The sequence below is a fragment of the Punica granatum genome, chromosome 4 (genome assembly GCF_007655135.1).
Source record: "Punica granatum isolate Tunisia-2019 chromosome 4, ASM765513v2, whole genome shotgun sequence".
In the NCBI taxonomy this organism is placed as follows: domain Eukaryota; kingdom Viridiplantae; phylum Streptophyta; class Magnoliopsida; order Myrtales; family Lythraceae; genus Punica; species Punica granatum.
In genome coordinates this window covers 3,101,657-3,128,668 of record NC_045130.1, presented here as the reverse complement: position 1 = coordinate 3,128,668, position 27,012 = coordinate 3,101,657, and the positions used below count along the sequence as shown (strand labels likewise).

At 40.6% G+C, this 27,012-nt stretch overlaps 6 protein-coding genes across 13 annotated transcripts; 4 read left to right on the top strand and 2 right to left on the bottom strand.

Annotated features, from left to right (window-relative positions):
• The first annotated feature begins 1,281 nt into the window (after window positions 1-1,281).
• On the top strand, window positions 1,282-6,269 carry LOC116203614 (O-fucosyltransferase 7). 2 transcript variants are annotated; one of them, XM_031535422.1, is made up of 12 exons: window positions 1,282-1,616; window positions 2,310-2,408; window positions 2,706-2,793; window positions 2,875-2,942; window positions 3,560-3,648; window positions 3,763-3,943; window positions 4,060-4,188; window positions 4,275-4,408; window positions 4,644-4,857; window positions 5,032-5,216; window positions 5,334-5,429; window positions 5,655-6,269. In XM_031535422.1, the coding sequence occupies exons 1-12, from the start codon at window positions 1,455-1,457 to the stop codon at window positions 5,860-5,862; spliced, it is 1,653 nt and encodes a 550-aa protein (XP_031391282.1). In that variant the 5' UTR covers window positions 1,282-1,454; the 3' UTR covers window positions 5,863-6,269. The 2 variants fall into 2 exon arrangements, with proteins under 2 accessions (XP_031391282.1, XP_031391281.1); XM_031535421.1 differs by having other exon boundaries at window positions 2,694-2,793.
• Window positions 6,270-6,762: 493 nt separating this feature from the next.
• On the top strand, window positions 6,763-9,661 carry LOC116203615 (thylakoid lumenal 29 kDa protein, chloroplastic). The gene is made up of 11 exons (XM_031535423.1): window positions 6,763-7,040; window positions 7,146-7,238; window positions 7,340-7,424; window positions 7,537-7,571; window positions 7,677-7,742; window positions 7,850-7,890; window positions 8,116-8,246; window positions 8,445-8,551; window positions 8,833-8,970; window positions 9,119-9,253; window positions 9,389-9,661. Exons 1-11 carry the CDS (start codon window positions 6,924-6,926, stop codon window positions 9,497-9,499), a joined length of 1,059 nt encoding a protein of 352 aa, XP_031391283.1. The 5' UTR covers window positions 6,763-6,923; the 3' UTR covers window positions 9,500-9,661.
• On the bottom strand, window positions 9,586-12,392 carry LOC116203616. 6 transcript variants are annotated; one of them, XM_031535425.1, is made up of 5 exons: window positions 12,194-12,392; window positions 10,498-11,688; window positions 10,097-10,197; window positions 9,890-9,993; window positions 9,586-9,725 (listed from the first exon to the last, which is right to left on the bottom strand). In XM_031535425.1, the coding sequence occupies exons 1-2, from the start codon at window positions 12,220-12,222 to the stop codon at window positions 10,677-10,679; spliced, it is 1,041 nt and encodes a 346-aa protein (XP_031391285.1). In that variant the 5' UTR covers window positions 12,223-12,392; the 3' UTR covers window positions 9,586-9,725; window positions 9,890-9,993; window positions 10,097-10,197; window positions 10,498-10,676. The 6 variants fall into 6 exon arrangements, 5 of the variants coding, with proteins under 5 accessions (XP_031391285.1, XP_031391287.1, XP_031391284.1 ...); XM_031535427.1 differs by having other exon boundaries at window positions 9,890-9,986; XR_004156267.1 differs by lacking the exon at window positions 9,586-9,725 and having other exon boundaries at window positions 9,727-9,993; window positions 10,498-11,183; window positions 11,282-11,685; window positions 12,194-12,386.
• Window positions 12,393-15,521: 3,129 nt separating this feature from the next.
• LOC116204675 (VQ motif-containing protein 9-like) lies at window positions 15,522-16,985 on the top strand. The gene has a single exon (XM_031536871.1). It carries the CDS (start codon window positions 15,696-15,698, stop codon window positions 16,560-16,562), a length of 867 nt encoding a protein of 288 aa, XP_031392731.1. The 5' UTR covers window positions 15,522-15,695; the 3' UTR covers window positions 16,563-16,985.
• Window positions 16,986-18,266: 1,281 nt separating this feature from the next.
• LOC116204676 (14-3-3-like protein) lies at window positions 18,267-20,583 on the bottom strand. The gene is made up of 4 exons (XM_031536872.1): window positions 19,941-20,583; window positions 19,077-19,199; window positions 18,796-18,912; window positions 18,267-18,700 (listed from the first exon to the last, which is right to left on the bottom strand). Exons 1-4 carry the CDS (start codon window positions 20,424-20,426, stop codon window positions 18,647-18,649), a joined length of 780 nt encoding a protein of 259 aa, XP_031392732.1. The 5' UTR covers window positions 20,427-20,583; the 3' UTR covers window positions 18,267-18,646.
• Window positions 20,584-25,215: 4,632 nt separating this feature from the next.
• On the top strand, window positions 25,216-26,943 carry LOC116204481 (plant cysteine oxidase 1-like). 2 transcript variants are annotated; one of them, XM_031536593.1, is made up of 5 exons: window positions 25,216-25,457; window positions 25,553-25,758; window positions 25,971-26,115; window positions 26,212-26,415; window positions 26,564-26,943. In XM_031536593.1, exons 1-5 carry the CDS (start codon window positions 25,328-25,330, stop codon window positions 26,683-26,685), a joined length of 807 nt encoding a protein of 268 aa, XP_031392453.1. In that variant the 5' UTR covers window positions 25,216-25,327; the 3' UTR covers window positions 26,686-26,943. The 2 variants fall into 2 exon arrangements, with proteins under 2 accessions (XP_031392453.1, XP_031392454.1); XM_031536594.1 differs by having other exon boundaries at window positions 25,221-25,457; window positions 25,607-25,758.
• The last annotated feature ends 69 nt before the right edge of the window (window positions 26,944-27,012 follow it).

The following is a 27,012-nucleotide window of genomic DNA, read 5'->3' as shown; positions in this document are numbered from 1 at the left end:
AATCCTGGTTAACTGTTGCTGATGATGCCGTGGATTCGATTTGCCTTTTTCGTAACAGTGTTTTACTGCTTTTGTTTTGCTAGAATACGATATGACTATACCGAGAGGATAGCACGCACATATATTTACCGGTTTTAGTTAATAGTATGAACTTATTCTATGCAGCTGACCCTACCAGAAAATGCTTTGTAAGTAATACTAACTACAGACCCCGACTGAGATGCAAAACGGCTAAAGCAATTTGCATGATGCTTTATCACATCGCCAACACATAATTGCTCGCTAATATGAGTTGATTGTTTTGAAAAGCAGCGCCAGTTTCTGAACTTCTCTAATGCTCCGATAGAAGAAGAACGAATAATTATTAATTTTTCCATTCCAAAGAATATCATTTTGGTATACAAGAAATGGCTTTTATACCACATTTTCTGGCACATGCGTAATCAAAATGCTTCCTTTTGCTTTTCCTCAGCTTTTCATGCTATTCTTGAGATTTCGCACGGTCATCACAAGCTGTTGCCTCTCACGGTGAGACTAATCTACCTCGGCAAATCTGAGACTAATCTCCGAGTATCTCTCTTCCATATCTTTCAGCTATTTCTCCATGAGTTTGTTCCTTTCTTTGAACACTTTCAGCTCAGCCAGTAGCTCATTAATGTTGCAGTTGTCGTTTGTGTTTGAAGTGGATTGTTGGCTTCCTTTTTCTGAGCGGTCTTCTTCTTGCCTGAAGAAAGAGTGGAAAATGCTGAACATAGAGGCATAGACTATTCCGGATGATATACTTAAGCTTCATAAATATTCGGTTATCCCCAGAAGCAGAAAAACTAAATCTAACAACAAAGGTAAATACATACCTTCTGAGGGATGCTTCACTATCTCCGCTGGCAGCACTTTTGACCCCCTGCATATGAGTGTCATGATTTATGGTGTCAGTCTATTTCCAATGCGGACATTACGGAAAGAAGAGAGGGATAAAGAGAAAAAAAGAAACATGACTGATTCAGGAAGGAGGAACTAAGGAGGAAGAAAAAGAAAAGAAACAGCTAAAAAAATGTATAATGTACTGAGGAAAGGTTCCTCAAATATATTTCTAATTTTTATATTATTATTTTTAAATAATAAATATTTATTTATTTTTTAATTAAATATGCGGTCCGACCCATCGAACCCCGGTTGAACCCATAAACCCGTGACCCCATACCTCGGCCGGTTCGATGTCCGGTCCGGTTCTGATAACACTGCATAAAGGTGCATAAAGGTGATGATTGCTTCCTTCTTCGACTCCTTCAATGGCGGATGAGCTGATCTTCTCTCTTCCATGATTCCTAAATAGCCGAAACTGTCTCTCTTGTGCTCGATTCCACACAAACACAGAGACAGAGACAGAGAGAGAGAGGGAGAGAGAGAGGGAGGGAGGGAGGGGGATATCGTATAACATAGCAGCAGAGACAGTGATGCTGAAGCGGCGGCAGAGAGCTCTGCTCTTGGTGGTGCTCCGGAAGCTGCTGACCTGCGCCATATGCGCCATAGCACTCGTGGCCCTGTTCTCTGTGCACGGCCACGTCTTCCCTTCATCTAAGCTCCCCGGAGCCTCCGAGCCCCTCAAGTTCCCTTCGGTAAGGGTGATCTCCACCTCTAATGTTGCTCCGTCATTCTCATTTCACTCGGTCTCCAGCTTCCGTAGGATCTTGCTGTACTGGTCTCGCGCATTTGTGGTTCCTCGACTAGACTGCCCTCGCGCTTGTGCCCATCAGTTTTATTCGGTTCTAGCTCTTCAGCCGTACTTCGACAAGTTTATAGATTGCGGAGGCATGGGATTGTCGGATTGTCGAACTTAGGCTTTTAGAAATCTCCATTTCTGTATCCACGAATGCTTGCACGCTGCCTATTGATTCTGTCATCACTCTTCAGTTGTTTCTGGATCACTTTCTTGATTTCAACGGCGGAGTTGTGATTGGTCGTCCAATCAGGTTTTCTTTCGGTCGACTGATTATGCATTTGTCTTTATTGATAAGCTGCTGAAATCAGCAAGATTTCGCTGATGCTTATGGTTGTTCTTTGGTAGTTTGTAGATTTTAGAAGAAGAGGATTTTTATTTTGAATTTTCCATTCATCCATTGACTAGTTCGTTTAGTTGTCTTTGAAAAAAAAAAAAAACCAATTTTGGGTTAGTTCTTGGTTGTGATCGTGTATGCGTGTATGTTGGCTTTAAAATTGCTGTGTTGACTGCCTCTGAGATTGTTTGTGTAGTGAAGGTTCAAATTTCGATATCGGTTCCTTGCTTCCTAACTTTATTAATGAAACTGCAGCAACACGAAATTAAATACCAGAGAGTCGGTGCTGAGCAAAGCTGGAAGCAGGAGCTCGTGCCGCCTCATTTTTCAAAACCTCCAGTCTCTCCCCACAAGGTTTTAGTGGTTCTATCGCCATCAAGATTTTTGCTTTACTCATCAGCAAAGTCATATTATGTATAATCTTACTTGAAATTATGCTTATGCTGTTAGTGGTCGTGTGCAGTAAAACAAGAATGAGTGTACTCCTGTAGAGTTGCTAGAAGATCTTAATTGGGTTGAACTCGTTGAAAATTTCTATTATTATCGTCAATGAGAGTGTTTAAGTGAGTTGGGTTTAATTAGGGAATTATGCAAATGGGTCATGCATCTTTCATGTTTTCACTCCTTTAGACCTGACAGTTGGATGATCAGAAATGGAGTTTGGATACCAGCAAGCTCTGGAAACCTCCACCAAATCGTGATTTCTTCCCCTGCATAGATCCCAGTCCTAACCATACTGGTAAGATCTTCTGAAATTCGAGTTGTATCAGTGAACAATTATCCACTGATCTTATCATTAACATTCCTCCTTTGTACTCAGCTCCTGCTGAATCACAAGGCTACCTTCTTGTTCATACTAATGGCGGACTTAACCAGATGAGAGCCGGGGTTTGTATACTTATTTTCTTGATATATTAAATATTTCATTACCGTGTTTGTGCTTTGTTAAGAAACAAGGACCTCATGATTATTTAAGAACAATATGAAATACAAAGGTTATATTCTGTTTTCTCTTAAGAACTATTGTCTTTATGTCAGTTGCATTACAGTACAAGTTCATTTCTGTGCATCCACCCTCTTTGACGATATAGGGTTGGACTTGGATCATCTTCTCTTTATTGCCTTTGTATATGTTCCGATCAGCCATTTTTATTGTATAAAAGCTAAGTACTTGAATAGAATGTCTGAGTTTGTTGTTATCCTCTGTATTAATGTATAGGCACACAAGTTTTTGCTTTTCTTGATATTCTATCTATGTATATTCCAGGATTTCCCCTAATTTAGGCTCCATAGGGGCCACCATCTACTGGTCAGGGGGTAGGAAAAAAAAAGTCTTTTTAGGTGCCAGAACAATTAAGGATTAACGTTAGAGGCACTATAGCTTTTACAGAATGTTGAAATGACCATTTTTAGATTTCCCAAAAATATAACTCATTTCTGATGCATAGTTGATTTGTTCGACTACATGGTCAAGCCGAAAGCAGAGTCTTGTTTTTAAAATGCAGATATGCGACATGGTAGCTGTTGCACGTATCATAAATGCTACCCTTGTGATTCCAGAGCTCGATAAAAGGTCATTTTGGCAAGATTCTAGGTAACATTCTAATTGTTCTGCAAGTTTTACTTGTCTTGCTTCAGTCTAGCTAACTAATGCAATCTGAGATTAACATGTTAGTATGTTGATTAATTCAATTTCCTTCATCTGCAGTAACTTTTCAGATGTATTTGATGAAGATCACTTTATAAATACCCTGGCTAATGATGTGAAAATCATAAAAAAGCTCCCCGAGGAACTTGCTACTGCTACAAAAGGCACTAGGCAGTTCAAAAGCTGGTCTGGTTTAGAGTACTACCTAAATGAGATAGCTGGTATGTGGGAAGATTATGAGGTACAGCTCATATTGAACTCTTTCTCATGAATTTACTCCTCTAGTGATCCAACATCCGAAACAATAGGGTGGGAAAACCTATGACTGGAAGATTTAATCATCCATTATCTTGGCAGGTGATTCGAGCTGCTAAATCTGATTCTCGTCTTGCTAATAACCATCTGCCGCCTGACATCCAAAAGCTGCGCTGCCGTGCATGTTATCAAGCACTCCATTTTGCACCTCATATTGAAGCAATGGGAAAAGTGAGCAATGAGATCTACGTACTCATTTTGATAGATGGAGGTGTTTCTTTTCGATTCATAGATGTTTCTTTTTCATGTGTTCGCAGTTATTGGTTGAGAGAATGAGATCCCATGGTCCTTATATTGCCCTTCATCTGCGATATGAGAAGGATATGCTTGCATTTAGTGGATGCACACATGGTTTATCTCCTGCTGAAGCCGATGAACTGAGGATTATTAGGTAAATGAATTTATAGAGCCTTAGCAACTTCTCATCTATGGTGTTCCAATTGCTTACTATTGGTCAAGAATTCTTGACGTATACACTAGATGTGACTTGTGAGTTATATAACTGCTAACGGACTAAGGATTACTAGGTAAATGAAATCATGGAGCTAAACTTCCTTTGTTTTCCAGTTGCATACTAATAATTAGGATGCTTGACTTATTCACTAACTGTGACAATATAACTGTAGGGAGAACACTGAATACTGGAAAGTGAAGGAAATTAATTCAACTGAACAGCGACACAAAGGATATTGCCCTCTCACTCCAAAGGAGGTTGGAATTCTTCTTACTGCCCTGGGATACCCATCAAACACACCTATATACATTGCCGCAGGAGAGATATATGGCGGCGATTCTCATATGGCTGACCTTCAGTCCCGCTTTCCCATGTTGATGAGCAAGGTATGCCATTGCTGATTCTTTGCAATTGTAGAGACAGTATCAGTTTGATGAATGTCAATAAGATGGTTCTGAGACATTGATAAAGTGTATTATTTATTTTAAGCGGGTCCCTTCAGAAACTTTCATATGAAAGGGCTGCTCTTGACGCCCTCCAGGAATTTTTCTGTTTTTCAGGAGAAATTAGCATCGGTTGAGGAACTCGAACCTTTTCTAAGTCATGCATCTCAAATGGCTGCTCTTGACTACATTGTATCTGTTGAGAGTGATGTATTTATTCCATCCTACTCCGGAAATATGGCAAGAGCAGTTGAAGGTCATCGTCGTTTTCTGGGACATAGGAAGACTATTTCTCCTGACAGGCATGTGCTTCCGTCTAGGGGATACACGTTACTTTTTCGCCCATTTTAGGTATTCACATTTTTTCTCTCATCAGTCCCACCGTTGTTGATAATTCCTTCCCCCCATTTCTGCATCAGGAAAGCTTTTGTTCGATTAGTTGACAAGATTGAGCAGGGAATTCTGAGAGAAGGCAGAAAGTTTTCTAATCGAATCATTGAGCTCCACAGGAGACGGTTAGCATCGGATATCTGAGTTTATTGCTTTTTTTAATATTCAACTGCATATGGTGAATCATGGATTGGGTATAATATCAAAAATACTATGAAATGATTTTTGCCCTCTCAAGGGTACTCGTCGGGTTTGCGTTCCATGGTGATCAGCATTATACATTCTGAAGAGCTTATCAGTGACAATGAATGAATTATGTTAGTGATTGCTCCCAATATTTGGTTTGACAGGCAAGGATCCCCTCGGAAGAGAAAAGGCCCCATCAAGGGAACGAAGGGCACGGACAGATTACGGTCGGAGGAGGCTTTCTATGAAAATCCACTGCCAGATTGTCTCTGTCAGAGCCAGAGGACATCTGTATCTACGGATGCCTCACGACAGATTATCCAACATATAGGCCAGTCTTCAGCAGACAAAACAGCATTGAGAAAACAATAGACCATTATATCCTTCCGTATGTCTGTGGCACAATCCAAATCTTTTGACTGGGTACGAAAAGGAAGGGTAAGAATGAAGAATAGGTCGGGGGTGCGGATTTTGTACATGCTGAGTCGATAATCTAGGGAGCAAAGGAGCATGACCGAGGCATAGATTGAGATGTGACATGGGAAAGCTTGGAGGGGTGCATAGGATAGGCTCTTGGGGAAGTAGGGTGGGTATATAAGATTGGGATGAGGGAAGGATCGCTCGAGGAGGTTATATACTACGAAAATCATGTATTTTGCAGTTGCTCCTAAAAAGTAACGGTTAGATTTTCTATTTCCCGTTTTTGCCCTCTCATGGATGTAATCTCATACCGGGAATCGGTTGAAATGAAAGTGAAAGCATTAACATTCTTTCTCCTATTCTTGTTGCTCGGTTCATACGATATGCTATGGACAATGTTTGGTTTCAGTCGACTGAAAATTCAATCATTATGGACAATGTTTGGTTTCAGTCGACTGAAAATTCAATCATTCCCAACAAATTTCAAAACTCTTGTAGAACAAGAGTAAATGTTTTGTACTTGGACAGCCAATTGAAAATTTCATGACTGGTCCGAAAAATTTCCCGATATGCTCTACATCAAATGACAGCTGAACTCACTCAGAGTTTATATATGACTACGTTACCTTGACCCTGTTACAATATCGTCGTGATGTAATTATCGACAAACGGGAGTGGTGAATTCTTCCACGGTGGTCGTCCTGGCTGAATTCATCGTTGTAATTGTTCCATTAGTTGTTCGATGAATAAATCCGCATAATTTTGCGAAGAATTCAGAAACTTCTCTCTATCGCTAGAGAGAGAGAGAGAGAGAGGGATAATGAGGATAACATTATAAGTGACAAGTGGATAACGTTGCAATCACCAACACCGACTGCTGTCCCTCCCGCGCTCTCCACACAAAACGCTCTTCTTCTTCTTCTTCTTCTTCTTCTTCTTCTTCCTCTTGCTCCAAAAACACTCATAACCACAGCCTCTCCACAGCAGCAGAAAGGAAGGACCCCTCTGATCAGATGGGCGTCTCCTGCCTCGCAACCGTTCCTTCCCTGCTCGCAGTCGTTCCCCTTCAACCTCGCCCCGATGCCGGCGCTGCTCTCACAACCGGATATCACCTCCCACGCTCTATGACCGTGAGTTCAATTCTCCTCAGCTCCTGCTTTTGCTTCGAGGATCAATGCTGCTCTTTTCCCCCGTTCTCCAGTCAGTTTGAGTTGGCTCCCTTTTTTATATGTCAGGCCGTGATTCGGTGTAAGATCGAGGATGATGTCAACCCCGGTGGGATGAGCCGAAGAGACGTCGTGAAATTCGCCGGTGCAACTCTCGGCATTGTAAGATCGATCCCTGTTCTGTTCCCTCTTCTTCTACCTTCATTCCAAAAGCTAACTTACTTGCTTTTGTCGATACTGATCTCTGTCCTTCCATCCTTTAGGAATTAATAGGAAGCTCGGGATCAATGGTTGAAACTGCCAGTGCTGCTGACTTGATACAACGCCGTCAGCGGTCTGAATTTCAATGTAAGTTGCCGAACCGAATTGGTAATTCTTAAACCGGCATTACTTATCCAAATAGAGCGAGAGTACCGAATTTGCTCCGAATTAAACCTCATTCTTTTTTTGATCTTTCCAGCGCGCATCAAGGGCACTCTTTTCACTGCTCTGAAGGTGTAGTCCCCTCTTTGATTATCTGAAAATCATGCTCTATTCTAAGGATTACACACGTTATCCATTCGCATGACTCTCACAGCCGACTCGATCAATGTGTTACAGGCAAACCCAGAACTTGTCCCGTCAGTACTTACGTTGGCACTAAATGATGCTATGACATATGACAAGGTTATATTTTTTGGAACCTCTTGTTGGCACATCATTCCTGTCGGTTAAAGAAAACGAAAACTATCATTTTCTAGGGAAACTCATTTTGTTTGCCCCAACTTCGGCAGGCTACTAAATCTGGAGGTCCAAATGGATCGATACGATTCAGGTAATCGTCGCATAAACAGCTTGAAAATGTTTAGGGCAGAAGATCAGTGGTATGATGGTATCCGTTATGCATGTGAACTAACTCAAAAGCCTAACATTAGCTTCGCATTTGCTAGAGAAGAAACTGAGATGCTTCCCATATGCCACTTTCCCGGAAATTAATATTGCGGTGATATGCATCATCTCTTCCAGATTGACCTTCGTAGTCTGTTGTTTTTGCTTGAAGTTCAGAGATAAGCAGACCCGAGAATAAGGGTCTCTCAGCTGCTTTGAGTCTGCTGGAGGAAGCAAAGAAGGAGATCGATTCATACTCCAAGGGTGGACCTATCTTGTATGCGGATCTCATCCAGTATGCAGGTTACTTGCATGTGTATATTCAGCTTGCTGTAACATACTCTAAAGTTAATATACGTACTCGGTGTCTCGAGTTCTTTATACTGGAAAATTCCATAGAAAGCAACCCTTCTATAATCGAAAAGTTTCTTAACGAGCTATATTATGTGTCCACCGATGACCTAACACTGAATGAATCATATGATTCTCTGTCATGAACAGCACAAAGTGCAGTAAAGGCTACATTCCTTGATTCTGCCATTCGCAAATGTGGGGGGAATGAAGAGAAAGGGAACTTGCTGTACACTGCTTATGGTTCCAGTGGGCAGGTTCGTATCTTCTCTGTGATTTCGATATATGATTTGTGAAACATCGTGCGAAGATGTTAATGAGATGAGGAATTATTCGATTACTTGGATCTTGTAACTATATCGTGTCTATACTGCAATAATCGTGTTCCTGCCCATGTATTTATTTACCTTTTATCGGTTTTCCTCGAGTAAATTTTGCTTTCATTCTGGAATTGGTTTACAACATTCAGAGTTCTTTCCCGTTATTAATTGTGATACACATTGCGAAATTATTTGAGCTGACTCTCTCCTTTCCACAGTGGGGCCTATTCGACAAGCAGTTTGGGAGGTCGGACGCCGAGGCACCAGATCCAGAAGGACGAGTTCCCCAATGGGATAAGGCTAGCATTCAAGAAATGAAAGATAAATTCTCATCGATAGGCTTCGGGCCTCGCCAGGTATGATATATGAACTCAAGAGTGCATATTTTCTTCTCACCCGGGGCAGTTTAGAAATGTCGAATTGTGCCAAAGATCATCCAAGACCCGATAGAATCAAATCATTGTTGCTGATAAGTATGCTTGATGTCCCTTCTCTTTCGGACAGCTAGCGGTTATGTCGGCATTTCTAGGCCCCGATCAGAAAGCCACCGAAGCATTACTGGCCACTGATCGAGATGTTCTACCCTGGGTTGAGAAATACCAACGAAGCCGAGAAACAGTGTCTCAGACAGATTATGAGGTCAGTGATATCCCTCACTTCTTCCAGTCAGGCAGTCTGTCTCACGTATCATAAAGTGATACAAGTCCAATGAGCAGAAATCAAATCCGTCCCGAAGTTTCCGTTAACTAATCGTATGGGAATGTCTGTCTTCAGGTTGATCTGATAACTACGCTCACAAAACTGAGTTCCCTGGGCCAAAAGATCAATTACGAAGCATATACATATCCAGTGCGGAAGGTCGATCTGAGCAAGCTCAAGTTGTGAGATTAATCAATTGGTATTATTACCTTGTACGTGGAAGCTCTTGAATCTCTGAAAGGAGAGTCATTGCATTGTCCTTTGTGCTTTCCGGGAGTAATATATTTATAGCTACTCGCTTGAACTCGAGAAAAGCGTAAATCAGAGATGTCCTCATTTTGTTCATTATGAGCTCTCTTAACAATTACTGAAGGGATCCCATTCGACCCCGCAGTGGGAAGACCACATCATTCTTCAGGAAAAAGAAGAGTGAGATGCATGCATAACAAACTTCATGTACATTTTCAAGTTAAAAAATAGAATCCCTTGTACGAATGAAATAAGGCCTTCCTACTTCCAAACTAGAATGTCGTGAGATTAAAGATCATCTAAGACCAGAAGAATTAGGGAGTATACCCGTGCAATTGCAGCACCAGCAACAAAATCAAACTGATTGTTCTTTACATTAAGTTTCCCATGATTCTTGAAGAGAGAACACTTTTCTAACATGGACCTGCAACCTACAAGACATCGAGTGAGATGAAATTGCACGAATTTGGCAATCCACGGTCGAGAAAATCCCTTTTCAGGAAATTAGAAGAGATGCAAAACTCAGAAGCATACCCTTTTCAGTAAGTTTTAGACGCGTGAAGTGAATGGAGTTCCCTTTCATCTTCTACGCAATGATATTACTTCTCCCTAGAAGTCACTCCACTTCCAGCCGTCTGCAAGTAAGAAATTAGTGAAATTGACACAAACTCAGGCTTGATAAAAACAGGATCATCAAGATGTCAATAGTCTTCAGCAAAACTGAATTTATGATGCCACGTCCGTCAGGGGGGAAAAAAGGAAAATCATCGCCCTACTCATGTTGCTTATATGTGAAGAACTCACTAAAGCCAACTTGCTCTCTACTTCAACACTGCTATAGAACGGATTCTTCAAAAGCCTTATGCCAAGCACAAAAGGGAATAGAAATCACCGCAATCTTCAGGAACAAGCAGCTATGAAACTTTGGAACTAACCTTATGATGTTTCAATATCTTCATTCAGAACTCAAGCAAGTCGTCTGAGTTAGCAGTATCCGGCAGTAGCACTTTTAGGTCTATTTTGACAAAGCAACATAGTTTCGACCAGTATGGCAACTGGACTCTTTATCTAGAAACAGAAATGCTTAACTTTGACCGAGGTACATCCAAATGGGTCAATTTTGCAGTTTCCCGCCAATCTCTCGCACCAAAAGTTGGGAATTATCTACAATGCATTTGCTTGCCCAAACTATATAACTACAGAGTTCATGCCTGGGCTTTGGTCGGAGCGAGCTTAACTGAGTGAGGGGATTAGTTATCACATGTTGACTGTAAATCTGTCTCGCAGGCTCCACATGCTTCCACCAGAAATCAGAGAGAGCTAACTTCAGAGCATCCCAATATTCCCGGTCACGGAGTATCCTGAATAGACTGCTGCCTTTGGGAGTCCAAACATAAAAATCCATCCAATCTCTATCTAGGATTTCCATCAAACCTTGTGCTTGAGGAATATAGTACAGGGGAATCCGCCTATAAGGCGAAGCTCGGCTCATATCACCTTGAAAGAATGGGCACTTGATCTCTAGCACTCCTCTAGAAGGTAACCCATAAATCAGGGAGTCAACTACTCCATCTGGTGAAGCTGCAAGCCAGTCGTCTTCTGGGTAATTCTCTCTATATATCTGAAATTTAGGAAACAGGACAAAGTTCCCAGTCATCTCCTTGTACCATTCAGCTGCTTCTTCTTCCTTTATATTGTTCCAACAGGTTGCAAGGTTACCTGAAAAGGGCTCCCTCGCCCCAATCTTTTCTAGCCAGAGTTGAACTCTTCTACGAGGCCAAAAGCCAACAGCTCCAGCAAAGGTGCTCGCTGTCAGCTTATACCTTCTCTCCTCTTGCCAACTCTTGAAACGGTGCTTAAAGCATTCTTGTTGGGATATAGAATTGGACTCGCCTGATTCAAATTTCAGAGAACGCCCAATGTTGCTCAAATCTCTTCTAGAGGGAAGGGTGAGAAGCTGATCTTGGGGAGGGAGCTGCCTGCTAACTGGTTCCAATATAACCTGGCCCCTGTAATCCTTTATACGTCGATGACCAGTGTCAGGAGAACATGTCCTCTCTTCATTTGTGATTTCTAGATATGAATGGCGTGCAATGGAACTGCAACGTCTAAAACCTTGTTTACTGCTAAAAAAAAAAGAGGGGGAAATTATGAGTAATTGCTAACAGAGCAGGGACTCGAGGACATTCTCATAGCAACACATATTTTCTCAATTCTGTCATCTGAAAACTTATCCGGAGCTCACGGAAATCATAAAACCCAGCCTCAGAACATGGCGATAGATATTTCCCCATGCCGACAGAGAAGTTGATTTAAAAAAAAAAAAAAAACTCAAATTTGTTCATATTACCAGAAACTAGAGCTAGAGTAACCAATCATAAGCTCACCGCCGATGCTGGTAAGAACTGAACATGCGAAAACAAGATCGAAGCTCCACTCTACCTCATTCAAACGAAACACCATTTACAGATTATCCACGCATTCGTAGTGAAATCAAAGGATATAGTGGAAAGAATTCGTCCTAATTAAAAATAGCCAGACGTTCGAGAATTGCATAAACAGTTTGACGAGTATTTGAGCGAGCGAACGAAAGGCGGAGATGAGAGAGGGAAATGCCGGCCGGGAGCTTACCGAGTGAGCTCATGAATAGTCTGATGCATAGAGGTTCCGCAATGAGCGAGAAATAACGAATCTCAACATAAGCTCCCTCGTCCTCGAGAAGTTGCAGAGCAAGCGAAGTGGGGTGGTGTTGTCCTGTTCGTTGGTGGTAGGGTTTTATGCTTTCTCATTCAGGCATGGCCGGGGTTTAAGGCCAGGCTTTCATGGATTGCTTGAGGAAGACGAGACGCCGAGCGGAGCGGCCGTTGTTTCGGTCCGGTCGGATCCGGCTCGTTCCGGTCTGCTCTGGATCATCAACCCGGATTCGGGGGACTGTGGGCTTTGTTTGTTTAGAGAAAATCTGGACTGGAATGGGCTTCGGCCCCCGGGTTAGGCTTAAGGTATGCCATTGACAACGGAGAGACGATGATTCAGACGATTTGTGGAATCGGTCCCTCATAATTGCTCAATTTCCCAATGCGATCCTCTCGGTTTCAATTATCTCTAATGAAGTCCTCGTACTTCGTCCGCATACAATTCTCTCTTTTCGGTTCTCCTAAAAAAATGACATTGTTACACACCTGCGATATTTGTGCGATCGATCGATTGAGGAGTTGAGTCTCCTTGAAGGTTAATGTTTATGTAGGCATCCCAATTCCTAAAAGCCACATTAACAAAGTCAAACTGGAAATCAATTTGACCATATGATGCCCAAGTCATAAAATGATTGGGATCAGTTCAACTGTAGTTAAATTTCATAATTTTTTTTTTCGTAATAGCAAAACTCTCTTACATATGAAAAATGGTGTATGGTCTGCACAACCATCGCACATGCCGAATCCCCTGCTTGATGCGACGTTGTTTTGTACCATGAGGTCATGCAAAGCATTTGCCCATCTCTAGTCGTTTCTTCAATGTCGAATGCTTTAAATTAAGGATACAAACTCTATTTTGTTCTGCTGAATACTCGTTTCTTATCAGCCTGCAAAGATGATATAATTGTACTCTTTGCGAAGCCAAATGGGCCCAGAAAGGTTTGGATATGTTCGACAGGTTCCACGATCAAATGAACCCGAAATGGCCTAACTAATGAACTCAATTTTGATATGCATCCACAGGAATTTCATAGGAAAAAGAAATTCTGCAAAAGCCATACAAACCTAAGAAATAAATCCACGTGCACATGGTGCGTTGGTACTTTGTTATAAGTAGACCATTTGATAGTAAATCAAAATATGGATATGGCAAAGGAAAAAGGTTGTTGGATATGTATTAACGTCAGCTTCAAATTAGGCGAGCTGTTCTCTTCCAATTAAGCTCGAGGTGGCGTTAAGTCCCTGACAAGAATGGAGAGATTAACCATATTAGTTGCCAAGTATGATTGATATAATATGTGGTAAATGCATTTTATTGTTTGTTTTGAACTGACTAAAATTTTCCCGAGAAAAATCAAAGCAGGAGTCACAGTAGCCTGTACTTTAATCTGATAATCAAGATTTAAGAGACTCTAAATTTAATATTCGTTATGAAATTATATGCGTTCCTTCTTAATTATTTAAAATTTTTATTTCATTATATTAAATACATGATTTAATTTATAGTAATAATAAGAAGATTCTAGAAAAGATACTGACACGTGTCAACATCACACGTTCCCGGAGGGTGCGCCTGATTTGCATGGTTTTCGGGTGTGAATGGACAAGGGGGGCAGACAAATCCCTGCCTTGTTAATAATTACAGCGTCTTTGACTGGTCAAAGACCCGTTTGTTTACTTGCTTTATCCCTGGACTGGATCTCCCCATCCCTTGATCCAAAGATATAGATAATCACCCGGATATATATCTATTTATTTTCTCATGATCCTTATATATGATTTAAGGAGATTCATGAGATTAGTATAATGAGATAGAAATTCTAATAATTAGGATACGGGTAGTCCTATCAAATATCAAATCTAAAATTTCTTACTAATTATGCGAGAGCATATATTACCGCGCTACATTCTATTTGATCTTGTATATGAATTAGAGTTGCCCGTATAAGTGACTTTTAATTAAACTTACAATTTCAAGAAAGTCAAATCCGTGCTCGGCAATGTCTTATTAACTTGCATCCCATTTAACTCAGTTTCGTGTAACTTGTTTAGGGTTCTCGGAATTGTCGTGTGAGAATGATTTATTATGTTGGGAAGGCATCACTGTTGCTACGTTATGGATTTTAGTCTTGTGAGTTGACATCAAGATAAATCATTGTATTTAATATATTGGTCGGGTTAAGATATATAATTGAATAATGTTCTAGCTAGAGGTATGAATATGTACCGCGCTAAGCTAGCTTGATCGAAACAACCCCGAGCCGAGCAAAATTTGTTCATGCTAGTGACATAATCGGAAGACGGTACGAGGTTCAACGCGTGACGAGAGAGAGCGAGAATGAAAGACCGAAAAAGCGAGAGAATTAGATTAGATGGAAGTTTCAAGATGACGATGTACTGTGGGAAAGAAGAATAGTGCATGCCTTCTTTTGCGGTTCATGTCCCTTCTCTTCTCTTCTTTTCAGGCATCCAAACAAATGTTAATTAAAAGAAGGCAAGAAAAGAAAAAGGAAAAAAGAAAAAAGAAAAAAAAAAGCATTTGTCAAGCGAACTTGAATTTTTATAATAAACTAGATTAATTAATTAATTAATTAACATGTAAATCTAGCTGGCGATTGTAATAAGACATGACATATATGACCATATATAGAAGAAAAAGCTAAATAAGAGGAAAAAGTAATTACATCATCGTCGATAAATATGTCATATCGAATAATTCGATAATAATTGAAATTGTACGTCTTGTAGTTTATCTAGCATTACTTTTGTCAAGTAGAATCAACAAATAAAAGTAAACACTGAAAATGAAGCAAGGACGTCGTTATAATAATATTCAACATATTATGCCGAGGAAAAAGTGGAGTATCTTAGAGTGCACATGCACGATAGTGCACTTGCATGAAGTTTTAAAATGGGCTCGGTACATATATCTGCATGTTAAGAGATGAAGGCTTGTTGAAGGCATTTCTTTGGATACGTCTATATGCCTAGACTATACTACTAGTCCTCCGATTCCAGGTCTTTTGCAACTCATCAAACACATCAGTGCCGACATAAAGAAATTGTCAATCAAATATTGGTTTAATCAAAACCTAATATAAGAGTAGTATAAACCAATTTGGATGTTTCACATTTATCTCATATTTTCTCAAAGATGCATGGTAAATGAACCAAATCATTATGATTTGAATATTATTATTTCTCACCCAAAAAAAAAAATCATTAGTTTTTTTCCTCTCTCTTTAAACAGCTTACATTTTCCTTCTTCTCTGGACCCTACCCCGCCGACACCTAAACCTCTGCCACAACCAACCAACCAGAAGATCTCTCTCTCTCTCTCTCTCTCTCTCTCTCTGTGTTTCAGACACATCACCCAGAGCAAACATCACTGATAACACAGTGAAGAGATTTTTCATTTTCCGACACCGCCGCCGGAGAAAATGGCTTCTCGGTCCGCGGAATCGAGCTCCTCCGCCGGAGAGCTTTCCGGCAACGGCAACCGGGAAAGCTATTCCCTCAAACACCTCAATCCCAACAAGCTCTCCCACAAAATCTCCAAACCCCTCATCAGGAAACCCACCGCCCTCCCCAACAATCTCGAACCCCTTCTCCCCAACCTCACTCAACCAGCCGCCGCCGCAACAGTCGCCGATCAGAGCCCGCCGCCTCACCAGCCCCCCCAGCCACCCGTCTACAACATCAGCAAGAGCGACTTCCGGGACGTGGTCCAGAGGCTCACTGGCGCGCCGCCTCACGATCCCCCACCGCAGCAGCAGCAGGCAGTTCAGGTCCAGCCGCCGAGGCCCCCCGCCAGCTCCTCCCGCCTCCATCGCATCCGGCCCCCTCCGCTGGCGCAGCTCAGCGCCCGCCCTTCTCCTCTGATGCACTGCCCCGTCGACCCGTCAGTAATCCCCACCTCGGACGGCTCTGGAAATCCAATCGCCCGGCCGGTGCCTCCCATGTCGCCACTCCCGCCCCTCCCGGGCGTGCACCTGGCGGCGGAGTCCCCGGTTTCTGCTTACATGAGGCGCCTCCGTGGCTCGTCCACCGATTCCAGGCCCAATCAGCCCTCCTGTCTCTCCCCCCTAGCCCCTCCACGCTGGCCTTCCGAGCTGGGGACGATTCCTCCCGGGGCTGCAATAGGGTCACAACCACAGAGCCAGCATGCGGCGTCGCCGCTCTCACCATTGCCATACCGTCTGATTCCTCCGGTGCCGCTGTTCCCTCCGACTTCACCGAGCCAACTTATGGGGTTCCCATTCCCACAGCTGCCGGTCTCCCCCACCGTCCCCAGCCCCAAGCCTTAAATTTTGCGGACCGAAGAGTTCCTTACGACATCGTATAGGAGCTGTACATTCTTCTAGGTTGTAGGACGAATAGAAAGCCGAAGCCGTTATATTTCAGGCCAAATTTCACGTCGGTACTCGTCATTCGGCCCGACTGGATTACTACTCAGCCGCCTGTGTTGGAAGGATGTCAGCAAGGTATGTTGTTCAAAGCTCTTAGCATTCGACAGCCCGGAAAGTCTGATGGAACAGTGCAATTTCCTACGAGATGAGTCTAGTGAATGCGTAGTTAGTGTGGGTCCTGTCTTGAAGGATATCAGCAAGGTATGTTGTTCAGTGGGGAAAAGGTTATAGTTAGGGGGGCCATTTGTTAAAATTTGATACTCATATGGACTTTGTTTGAATTTGTTCAAAGGCTTAAAAGCTTTGGTTTTTCTCTGGTTATTATTTGGCTTCGTTTGTTTTTTTAAGCAGTAACTCAACCCAACTCTATTATTATCCATATTCAACAATATAACATTACTTTTTCTTACTATTTGATAATTAATTTTTATTTATTTTCATATATATATATATATATTGTGACGCTTTAATATATTTTATCAACACTGACAATTATTACACAAAAGTTAAATCACTAATCCAACTCGAAAACCAAACGGGAAGCTTAGTGATTGTTCACTGCTTGCTTGCCCTCTTCTTCCGATCTTTTGCAGCTTTTTGGTTGGTGATTTTAACGATAAAATCTATTGGCATGTTTGTACATCCATCGTATGATAGTTGTACCAGTTTGGGGCAATCTAGGTTACTGTTCGCATCTGATTATTGAGATTTTCCTTATTTGTTTCCATTTTCCAAAAATAAAGGAGACAGCAATAAAGAGAAAAATATATATATAAATATGGTTGTCATTTGAAAACTCGCTTCGTAAAATATTATTCCCCGAAAGAGGAACCATGCAATATACTTCAATGCTTTTGTATTTCGGTTTCTATTAACGAAGAACTATTTAATGCCGTTTCCGTGTTCAATTTAATCCCCCAGTGGCCTACAGATCTTTACACTAATGCCGTTTTGTTTTTAGAAAACCGTGCGCATGCAGCCGAGATGACTACGACATGTCTCATGAAAATCTTAACGATCATTCCAAATATGCAAAGAAAGTATAGTCTAAAGAGAAGGAAATGCGAAAGCGAAAGTCCTCGAGGAACATGCCCGAGAAAAGAAAAAGACTGTCCAATGTTTGGCCAACTCCTCTTTTTTTTTTTTCTCATCCGAAAAGAAGAAAAAAGTACAAAAAATTCGTATCAAGATCTTGGGTGATTTAAGGAACGACGAGAACAAGACATGGATTTTGTCTTTGCTTTTTCGGTTTTTCATGCAAAATCGGCTTTAACCAGTTCCCAATCATCGATTTTCGTTTAATTATTATCATAAGGTCGGCGTTCCAAAAAAAGAAGAATAAAAAAAGGATTTCCGCTTCAGAAAATACAAAGATCAACAAATTGAAATGCTTTCTACCCAACTCGCTGGGAAAAAGAAAAACATAAAGAAAAACGCTTTATTACAACATCACATGATTCCATCACATGAAAGCATAAGGGCAACCATACCAATCAGCTACGCGACTGCTCAACTTGCAGAAAGACATTGCCCGATTACTGCATCGTTCTCCCATCGTAACTTTCTTCTACGTCGACAGAAATTATGAGAAAACAAGAGATATATTCATCATATGCAGTGTAACACCAAAGAGAGTGTCACTTATCACCAGCAGACAAAGAAAGCGATGTCAATGCAAATCCATTGATACTCTAGGGGAAGAGAAAAATACAGTACATTGCTGCAAATTAGAGTTATTTAAATATTTAAAAGAAAAAAAAAACTGCCCGGCTCAACACGAACATGAACCTCCGACATTTCCAAGAAACATAAGGGCAATTTATAAGAGCATAGAACCAAAGGACAAGCTAAAAGAGTAACAATCAGAACAACAGACAATGTAGCGCCTTAAGATTTGGGATTGAAGAGGAATCGGTATCAAGCACCTTCTCCTGGTAAAGTCATATGGAGAACATTTCTTAGAAGAGGATGGCACCCGAAACTCACAGCTGTTTGTCAGGCTTGGCTGCCTCTTTAATCTCGTCGGCTCCGTCATCCTGCATCAAGAACCAATAGTTGTCAGAAAACCAGGGATGATGAACAAAGCTTTCACATTTTATTCGTATATTTGCAAAGAGCCTTGAATCATGACCTGCATGTCGGATGTCCACAGAGTGAGATTGTCACGAAGAAGTTGCATGATCAAAGTGCTGTCCTTGTAAGACTCCTCTCCTAGGGTATCCAACTCAGCAATTGCCTCATCGAATGCCTGTAAAGTACACATGCAGATAATTGAATAGAAAGAGTTATATCGAACTATCAGAAGGAAATCTCACGGCTTATGGAGTTTCCATCTCATCTATACCCCAGCTCTGCGCAAAATCATGACCCTTTCTTAATACATGCTACAACGGTGATGGGCGGACAACTCACCTGCTTTGCAAGATTGCAGGCACGGTCAGGAGAGTTGAGAATCTCATAGTAGAACACAGAGAAGTTGAGGGCCAGTCCGAGACGGATGGGATGAGTTGGGGCCAATTCCGCATTGGCAATATCCTGCAAACAAAATGAATCTCTGATGAATAAACTACAGGATGAAGTATCCAATCCAAAGGAAAAGCAAAAGAAGGCAAATCACGCTTTTACGAGGTGGCTACAATTCCTGCATACAGCAATCACATAACTTAAAGATCATTCAACCGGCAACTGGGAACGTTGTTTTCCTCACAGTTTGGTCGGGAAATGCTAGAACCTCTCTCTCTCTCTCTCTCTCTCTCTCTCTCTGAGAAAAAAAGTGTATATACTTTATGCCAAAATTTGTTCCATCAAATTTCAATCTTTCCCGTGATTTTGCAAACCCAGATCACAATGCCAGCATAAGAATGACCACTTCGCCGTCCCCATCCAACAATAATGACACGACACAACGGGTCATCGCGAATGGTGTAGGAGCTTCACAGTTTTGGTATTATTCTGATGTTCCATAATCTTAATCGAGCATAATAGTGAGCTTACACGTTCACACACACTTCGAACCAAAATGTTCGGAAATTGGAAAGCAAGGAATTTCCTACAGAGTCCAAATTATGTCAGACTTCAAGGTATGAGATTGATATTTACTATAATTAATTATAAGGACACTGCTGAAGCCCAAAAGTCAAATCAGTGGAAAAATGATGCCTTTGCTTTTTCTCAGGCTGCAACGCAGCGGATGCTATCCTATAGCAGGCAGGCAGGCGATCTACTGAAAGGGAAAATGGGATCAGATCCGCTGAACCAAGGAAGAAAGCAACTGACCTGAGCGGATTTATAGGCAGTCAGGGTGCTCTCAGCGGCCTCCTTGCGCTCGCCGCCCGTCTTAAACTCGGCCAAGTACCTGTGGTAATCCCCCTTCATCTTAAGGTAGAAGACCTTGGAGTCGCCGGAGGCGGCGGAGGGGATGAGGCGGGTGTCGAGAAGCTTGAGGATCCCGGCGCAGATGTCGGAGAGCTCGGACTCGATCTTGGTTCGGTAGTCGCGGATCGAGGCGACGTGGTCCTCGTTGCCGCGGCTCTCCTCCTTCTGCTCGATGGAGGAGATGATGCGCCAGGAGGCGCGGCGGGCGCCGATTACGTTCTTGTAGGCGACGGAGAGGAGGTTGCGCTCCTCGACGGTGAGCTCCTCCGAGTCGGCGGCGGCGGAGACCTTCTCCATGAACTCCACCATCTCCTCGTAGCGCTCTGCCTGCTCGGCCAGCTTGGCCATGTAGACGTTCTCCTCTCGGGGTGATGGAGCCGTCGCCATTGTCGCTGAGGAAGGAGAGAGGGAGAGAGAGAGAGAGAGAGAGAGAGAGAGGGGTGGGGGGGGGGAGGCTTAGGGTTAGATCTGGATTTTCTTCTGAGTTTGAGAAATTTTTTATTTTTATTTTGGCCCTCTTCTTCTTCTTCTCCTCTCTGTTCGTCTGCTTTCGATCTCGAGGGGAGTTTTTGAGGTAAAAGAGAGGAGAGAGAAAATTGTTTCTTTTTTTTTTTTGGGTGTGGGAAGGGGAAGGGGAAGGAGTGGTGGGGCCGGTTATTGCGCTGGACAGCTAGATGATGGAATCCCAGCCGTCGATCTAGAGAGAGAGGGGGGGATGTTAAAGGGCCTGTTTGGCGGGAAGCGTGGGTGAAAGCAACCGGCAGCCGGTGAGGGTACTGCTGCAAGGACCAGGCGGCTCCCGGGCCCCTCGACGGTGGCTCCTCGCTTGGCTAGTCTGAAAAATGGGAGATATTGTTTTATGATTTTCGGTTATTTTCAAGACCGACGGCCTGACTTAACGATTGAAACTTGCGTGCACCTCCAATAATATTCGACTGTTTGAACGAGGAGGTTTCACTTTTGTTAAACGTGGAGATGCTAAGACTCGATGAATTATTTCACATGATTTATCCAAGAGAACTTGTTTGTACCGACTAAAAGATTCAATTATTAGATATCGTCGTATCAAAGATATACAAATACACCCTTCAATGGACCTCTATAAGTATTTTTCCATCATGAGATGAATATTACATGTTTTTTTTTTATATTATTTGAGTTTCCTAATTAAGGAAGTCGCAATGTATTTACTTTTACTTGGAAGAGACGGGTTTGGTTGGTTGGGCAGCTCATAAAAGAACTTTTGAAAATTCTTATATATATATAAAAATATTTTTATTTTATTTCTTGCTGAATTAGATTTTCGAAATTTGAATGCCACTTTCGGGAAGACGATTGATGGGCTTCCCTGAAAAGTGATTGTGTGGATTTGTGGGCCAGGCGTACAGATCAGAACAGGCTATGGCCTAAAAAAAAGCAAAAAATAAATTTAAAAATTATATAAATATGGTGAGGCTACAATAGCAAACACACTTTGATTTATTTGAAAATGGTCGGTGCCTTTCTATTTTGGTCCCATGTTTTCTTTTGTTCGGCGAGGGGAAAATAAAGAAGACCACATTACATTTACATTAACATTAGATTTCAGTCATTTTCTTTTGCCCGGAAATATCCCACTCAAGTTTAATTCAGCATGGTCGGTCCAAGGCAAGGGGGATGGGAAAAAGCTAAAGAACACATTTTTTCTTTTTTCTTTTTTTTGATGAATAAAGCTAAAGAATACATGCCGTACCATAACATGTGCCCAGTGAGCTGGTAAACGGCCAGCATTTAAGCTTAGGTTTGGTTTTTGAATTGGATCATAATCCAACTTAAATTGATTTTGTATAATGATTGTAAGTATTGACAAATATATATACATGTATGTATATATAGATGTGAAAGTATATATGAAGTTTATTATTAAAAAATTAATCATAAAAATAGTTAGAAAAAATATAAGTGAAAATTAATTATTAAATGAAGAAAAAAGACAAAACAGTAATGATTGTACTGTTAAATTTTGAAAATAATATAGTTGAGAGTCCCTTTCTATGTATAGAGATAACTTTCAAGATTGTTATCATTGGTTCTTCTTAATCTTGTAGTTGCAGATGCGTAAGGGCATATACATAAATATCTAGCGTGGGTGATTGTATATTGCATTAAGAGGGTGCGCATGAAAGAGATGAATCTACAATAGTGCTCTTATAACAATATTCATAAATTCTTTCATTCACTTTAATGAAATTTTTTTCTCGGTGAAATTATAATCCTTAATTTGTTGGTTGAGATTAATCTCATTCTATCATCGATTTAGCCCTAACTACAATGTGCTTCTAACAGACATTAACCCCGTAATGTAGTTAATGTCCGTCTAATGGGAACTCAATTTTCTTTTGAGCCACATTATCAATGATTTAATTCATATTCATTAAAAAAATAATTTCCCCGATGGTAGAATTTTTGTTTCTCATTTTTTTTTTAATCCGGGATGTTCAGCTTTTGCCCGATTAATTCTCGGAGCTGTGAACTGTCAGCGGCACATGGAGCGGGTAATCACGTCAAAAATGCTACAGTAATTCCAAAAGGATTTAAATCCGAAATCGAATGCAAATTTAAACGCACCTTAATAACTTGACCAAATCCCTTGGTTTCCACTTTGCCGGTGTAAACGGTGCTTTCTTGGAGACAGAGAAAGCAGCTGCCGTAGGATTTTCCCAAAACGCCAGCAAGAAAAAACATGCATTCGGTTTGCTGTTAAAACATGGGACCAAACCGACTGTGTTACAAAACATCAAGTCCCATCCCAACGGGCGGGGCCCATCCCCCTGTAAATTCCCATCCCACCAATAATTCTATCTATGCTTCTTTTCCTATCTCATTCCTTCGCTGTGGTTCTGTTTGGTAAGCAAAAATAAAATGGGAATGAAATGCTCATTTTTTTATTATATTTTATTTTTTTTTAGTATCTCTTATGTAAAGTAAAGATGACATTCCCTCAATATAATATTTTTTTCTTTATTTTGATGGAATAAATTTTTCCTTGAAAAAGAAAGGAAATAATTATTCTTTCATTTCATTATATGAGTTGCGAACTATTATATATATTTTTCTAATTTATATATATATCTAAGAATGTATATACTATGATATATTGATAAATAAATCTAATATTATAATTATTTTTTTTATTTTGTAATGATCATTAAAGAAAATTATATTTTTTGACTTAATACCATAACATTTTCCTATATATAATTCATTTATTTCTATTATATTATATTCTCGTATACCAAACAGAACCTATCTATATAATTCAAAGTTTGAAAAGTTCGTTCCACTTGTCAATTATTGCCATATTAATCTCTTCCAATGCCAAAAGAAAGACCAAGAAAATGGAGTTTTTATGATCACCATGTTGAGCTATATTTGTTGCTTGATTATCGATCTCTCCGAATAATTATTGATTGAGAAAAGAATGACAATAGACTGGTATATAATATGCATCGTCAGACCGTTCAATCTCAACGTCAATTACTAAATCATTAATAGTATTCCATGACCTCTATAGGAGCTATAGGTATATTATTATTTTTTTTAACCAGGTTCCAATACAATATTGTATTATATTCATTTTCAGTCGGCCTATCTAATTACGCATTGAGCTTTAAACTACAATATTTTATTCCATATTGATTTAATATATGAAAAGGATGATATTACGATAGTTTTTAACTTAGTAGTCATGATCGTGCCACTTCGAGAATGTATGCGATATTGTGGGCAAGGCTAGCTGATGTACCATAACTCCCACAAGTTGCGTGAAGCATTTTATATTAGTGATTTTAACTGTCTCGTCTTTTTTTTTTCCTCGATGTATTATGGTATTTATAAGTTTGACAAATTCTGACTAATTCGATTCAACTAAATTTTTTTTATTCATGATATTCGAATCCGATATATCACTCTCTTTCTTTTTAAGTCAAAAGGCAATCCCACAAAGTTCCCGAAATTATCTCTCTTCTTCTTTTAATTTCCAATGGCCACAGCACCCTGGCTAATAATTAACCACTTGCCAAAACAAAGCCATTCATTCCCACGTATATTATGTTGCGTTTGATTTATAAGTAATATTTTAAAATCAAATTTTGATTTTGAAAAAGAACAGTACCGCATCTTCTATATATCTTCCACCGGGCGGACAAAATTCGACGCGCTCATCATTCCATCTCAACCCTTCTTCCTTTTTTTGTTTTTTGGGGGTTACATCTCAGCCCATCTTTTATTTTTCAAAACATCGGGCAATAATAAATATTTAATTATCAAATCAATGCCGTAAAAAGTGTATAAATTTTCGCAAACAAACTGATATTCCATTCATTAAAGGAAAATTGACGATCCTCGTATATACGGATAACATATCATTGACTATTCTATGCTTGAATTCATTCTTAACGATCCTCGTCTTTGATTGTTTACACAATCAAATTAAACTTAGCTTAATTTTATTTTACTTTTATATTAATTCAAAAATATAATCATTACTTTTCTATCTTTTTCTTCAAATTCTCTCTCATATTTTTTCTTATTTATTATATATGATTGTTCTAAATAGGAATTATCATATACATACGCATTGATTTATTCGGCTCTCAAACAATATGTCTACAACTAAACGAGAACTATCGAAACGTATGTTTATCCCTAGATGCAAGTGAGTTGATTAAACTTATACTTTGATTTTTTTTTTCTCTCATTTTTATTATAAATTTTCATTTTTTTAGTTTTTATCTATTTTTAGTTTTTTTTTCTCATATTCTCTCTAAAGATTGGTGATGTGAGTTTCATCTTTGGAACGGCTACCCTTATACGCAATCTTTGAGAAAGTAAGTTGGTGTACTACTAAACGCTAATGTTATTTGTTTATTTTATTATTTTTGTTTCACTTTTGACTCTAGAATGAATTTTTCTTTTTAATTTTTTATTATAATTGCTTTTAGATTAGTGTACTACCCTGTACAACGCGCGGACTCCACGACTCTTATATGTATATATGTAAATAAAATGCTTATGTATATATGTATACAGCCCACTGTAAAGTGGAAGTCTATATGACAGCCCCCTGGTTTAGTAAATAGGTTTACGTAGTTTGCGTCATATATCTTTCTTCATCTTCTGCCTGTTAATGCCCATATATATCTAAAGAAGAGATGATGGTGATAAAGTGGTCTTCATGATTGATAGAAATTCCAGAAACAAGGATTTGATCGAAAGAGATCAGAGTGATTGTGATGTAGGAATGTGCGATGGAGAGAACCAAAGTTCAGAGGCTTTACGATGCTTGTAACGCTGTCTTTTGTGCTCATCAGCAGGCCGGGGAGGCCGGCCGGTACCTCCCCTCATTCCGACAGATTCACTCCCTCAAAAATCTCCTCAGTAATTCTTAGACTGTTTATCCCTCCTCGTTCGGTTTCGATTTCACTGTCCCTTTAGCTTCGTTAGTCTGCCTAAATATTTATTGATCTGATCAGGCGCATACATATGTAGAACTGACATGCCAGAGATTGTCTGTAATCGACTTGCAGACACGATTGAGGCCGTAGACGTTGGGATAGATGAGTATGGTGGCGGATCACCCTCACCTTCTTCCAGCCCTGACTCGAGCAAGGAGCTAATACGTGCGCAAGCAATCGACAAGATCACTTACATTCACATCCACGAGTGCGACAATTTCTCGGTTAGCGACCGCTAGCTCTCCAATTCTGTAACTTCGTACTTGCTACTAGTCAGTAACATCAACATGCGATAATAGGCTAAAAGCAGTCATATCTAGAGATACATGTGTATTTACTGTAAGTTAGGGGTGTTCTAGTGTATCGATCATATATGATAGTCATCGAGTTAATGCTTAAGTCATCTGTGACTAATGCCATTGAGAATTTGAGGCAGATTGGGATGTTCTGCTTCCCGGCTGGAGGGACGTTTCCTCTGCACGATCACCCGGGAATGACAGTGCTCAGCAAGCTCCTCTACGGATCGATGTACGTAAAAGCCTACGACTGGGTTAAATTCGACACCTCCAACTACCGAACAAGTAAGCAGTCGAACTGAGGTCAATTCATGCATGGTATATGGAAATGTAATTTATGTTGATTAATGAGCAAGTAGTTAATACGGTGGGTGGACGCAGTTGGATTGGCGGGAAAGGTAATGGACGGGGTGATGGAGACGCCCTGTGAGCCATCCGTACTGTTCCCGAGGAGCGGAGGGAACATTCACGCCTTCACCGCCTTGACTCCTTGCGCTATACTGGACGTCTTATCTCCGCCGTACTCCGATGAGCTCGACCGCCCCTCCACTTACTTTCTCGACTATCCCATTCCCTCCCTCCCTGGTAAGTCTAGTCCGTATCACATCGGTCTATTTTACGACAAACTAGGAGTTCATCCTCAGTAAATTTTAAGATAGATCGTGACGATCTATTTTGAATAAGGGCTGTTGATACAAATCGTTCGTCATGTCTAAACTATTTGCATGGGCAGGTTATGCCGTGCTCGAGGAGAGGGACGTGCCGGAAGAATTAGTAGTGGCTGGAGCACCGTATCTTGGTCCACCAATTGTCACCAAAGAGGACCCGTGTTTTCTACAGGATTATCGGCCTTAGTATACGATGGAGGCCCAATGGACTAAAATGAGATAAGGGTACACAGGAATGAAGAAGGGTTATCGCGATGAAATCGAACTCAAGTTCTTGCGCTGCCAAGACGGGATAGATCGTAACTGCATATATATGTATAGGAGACGTGTGATAGGGATCTTATAGTGTAAATGTCTACCTGTTCGTTTATACGTGACAGAAGAAAATGTGCTCTCCTTAAATAACCCAAAATTTGCATCTCTTTATTTTGATTTTTGATTTAAATCTCTTCTATGTTTTAAATCATTATCGGGTAAACGTATAAACCACTCACGAGTAATGAAAAATAACAAT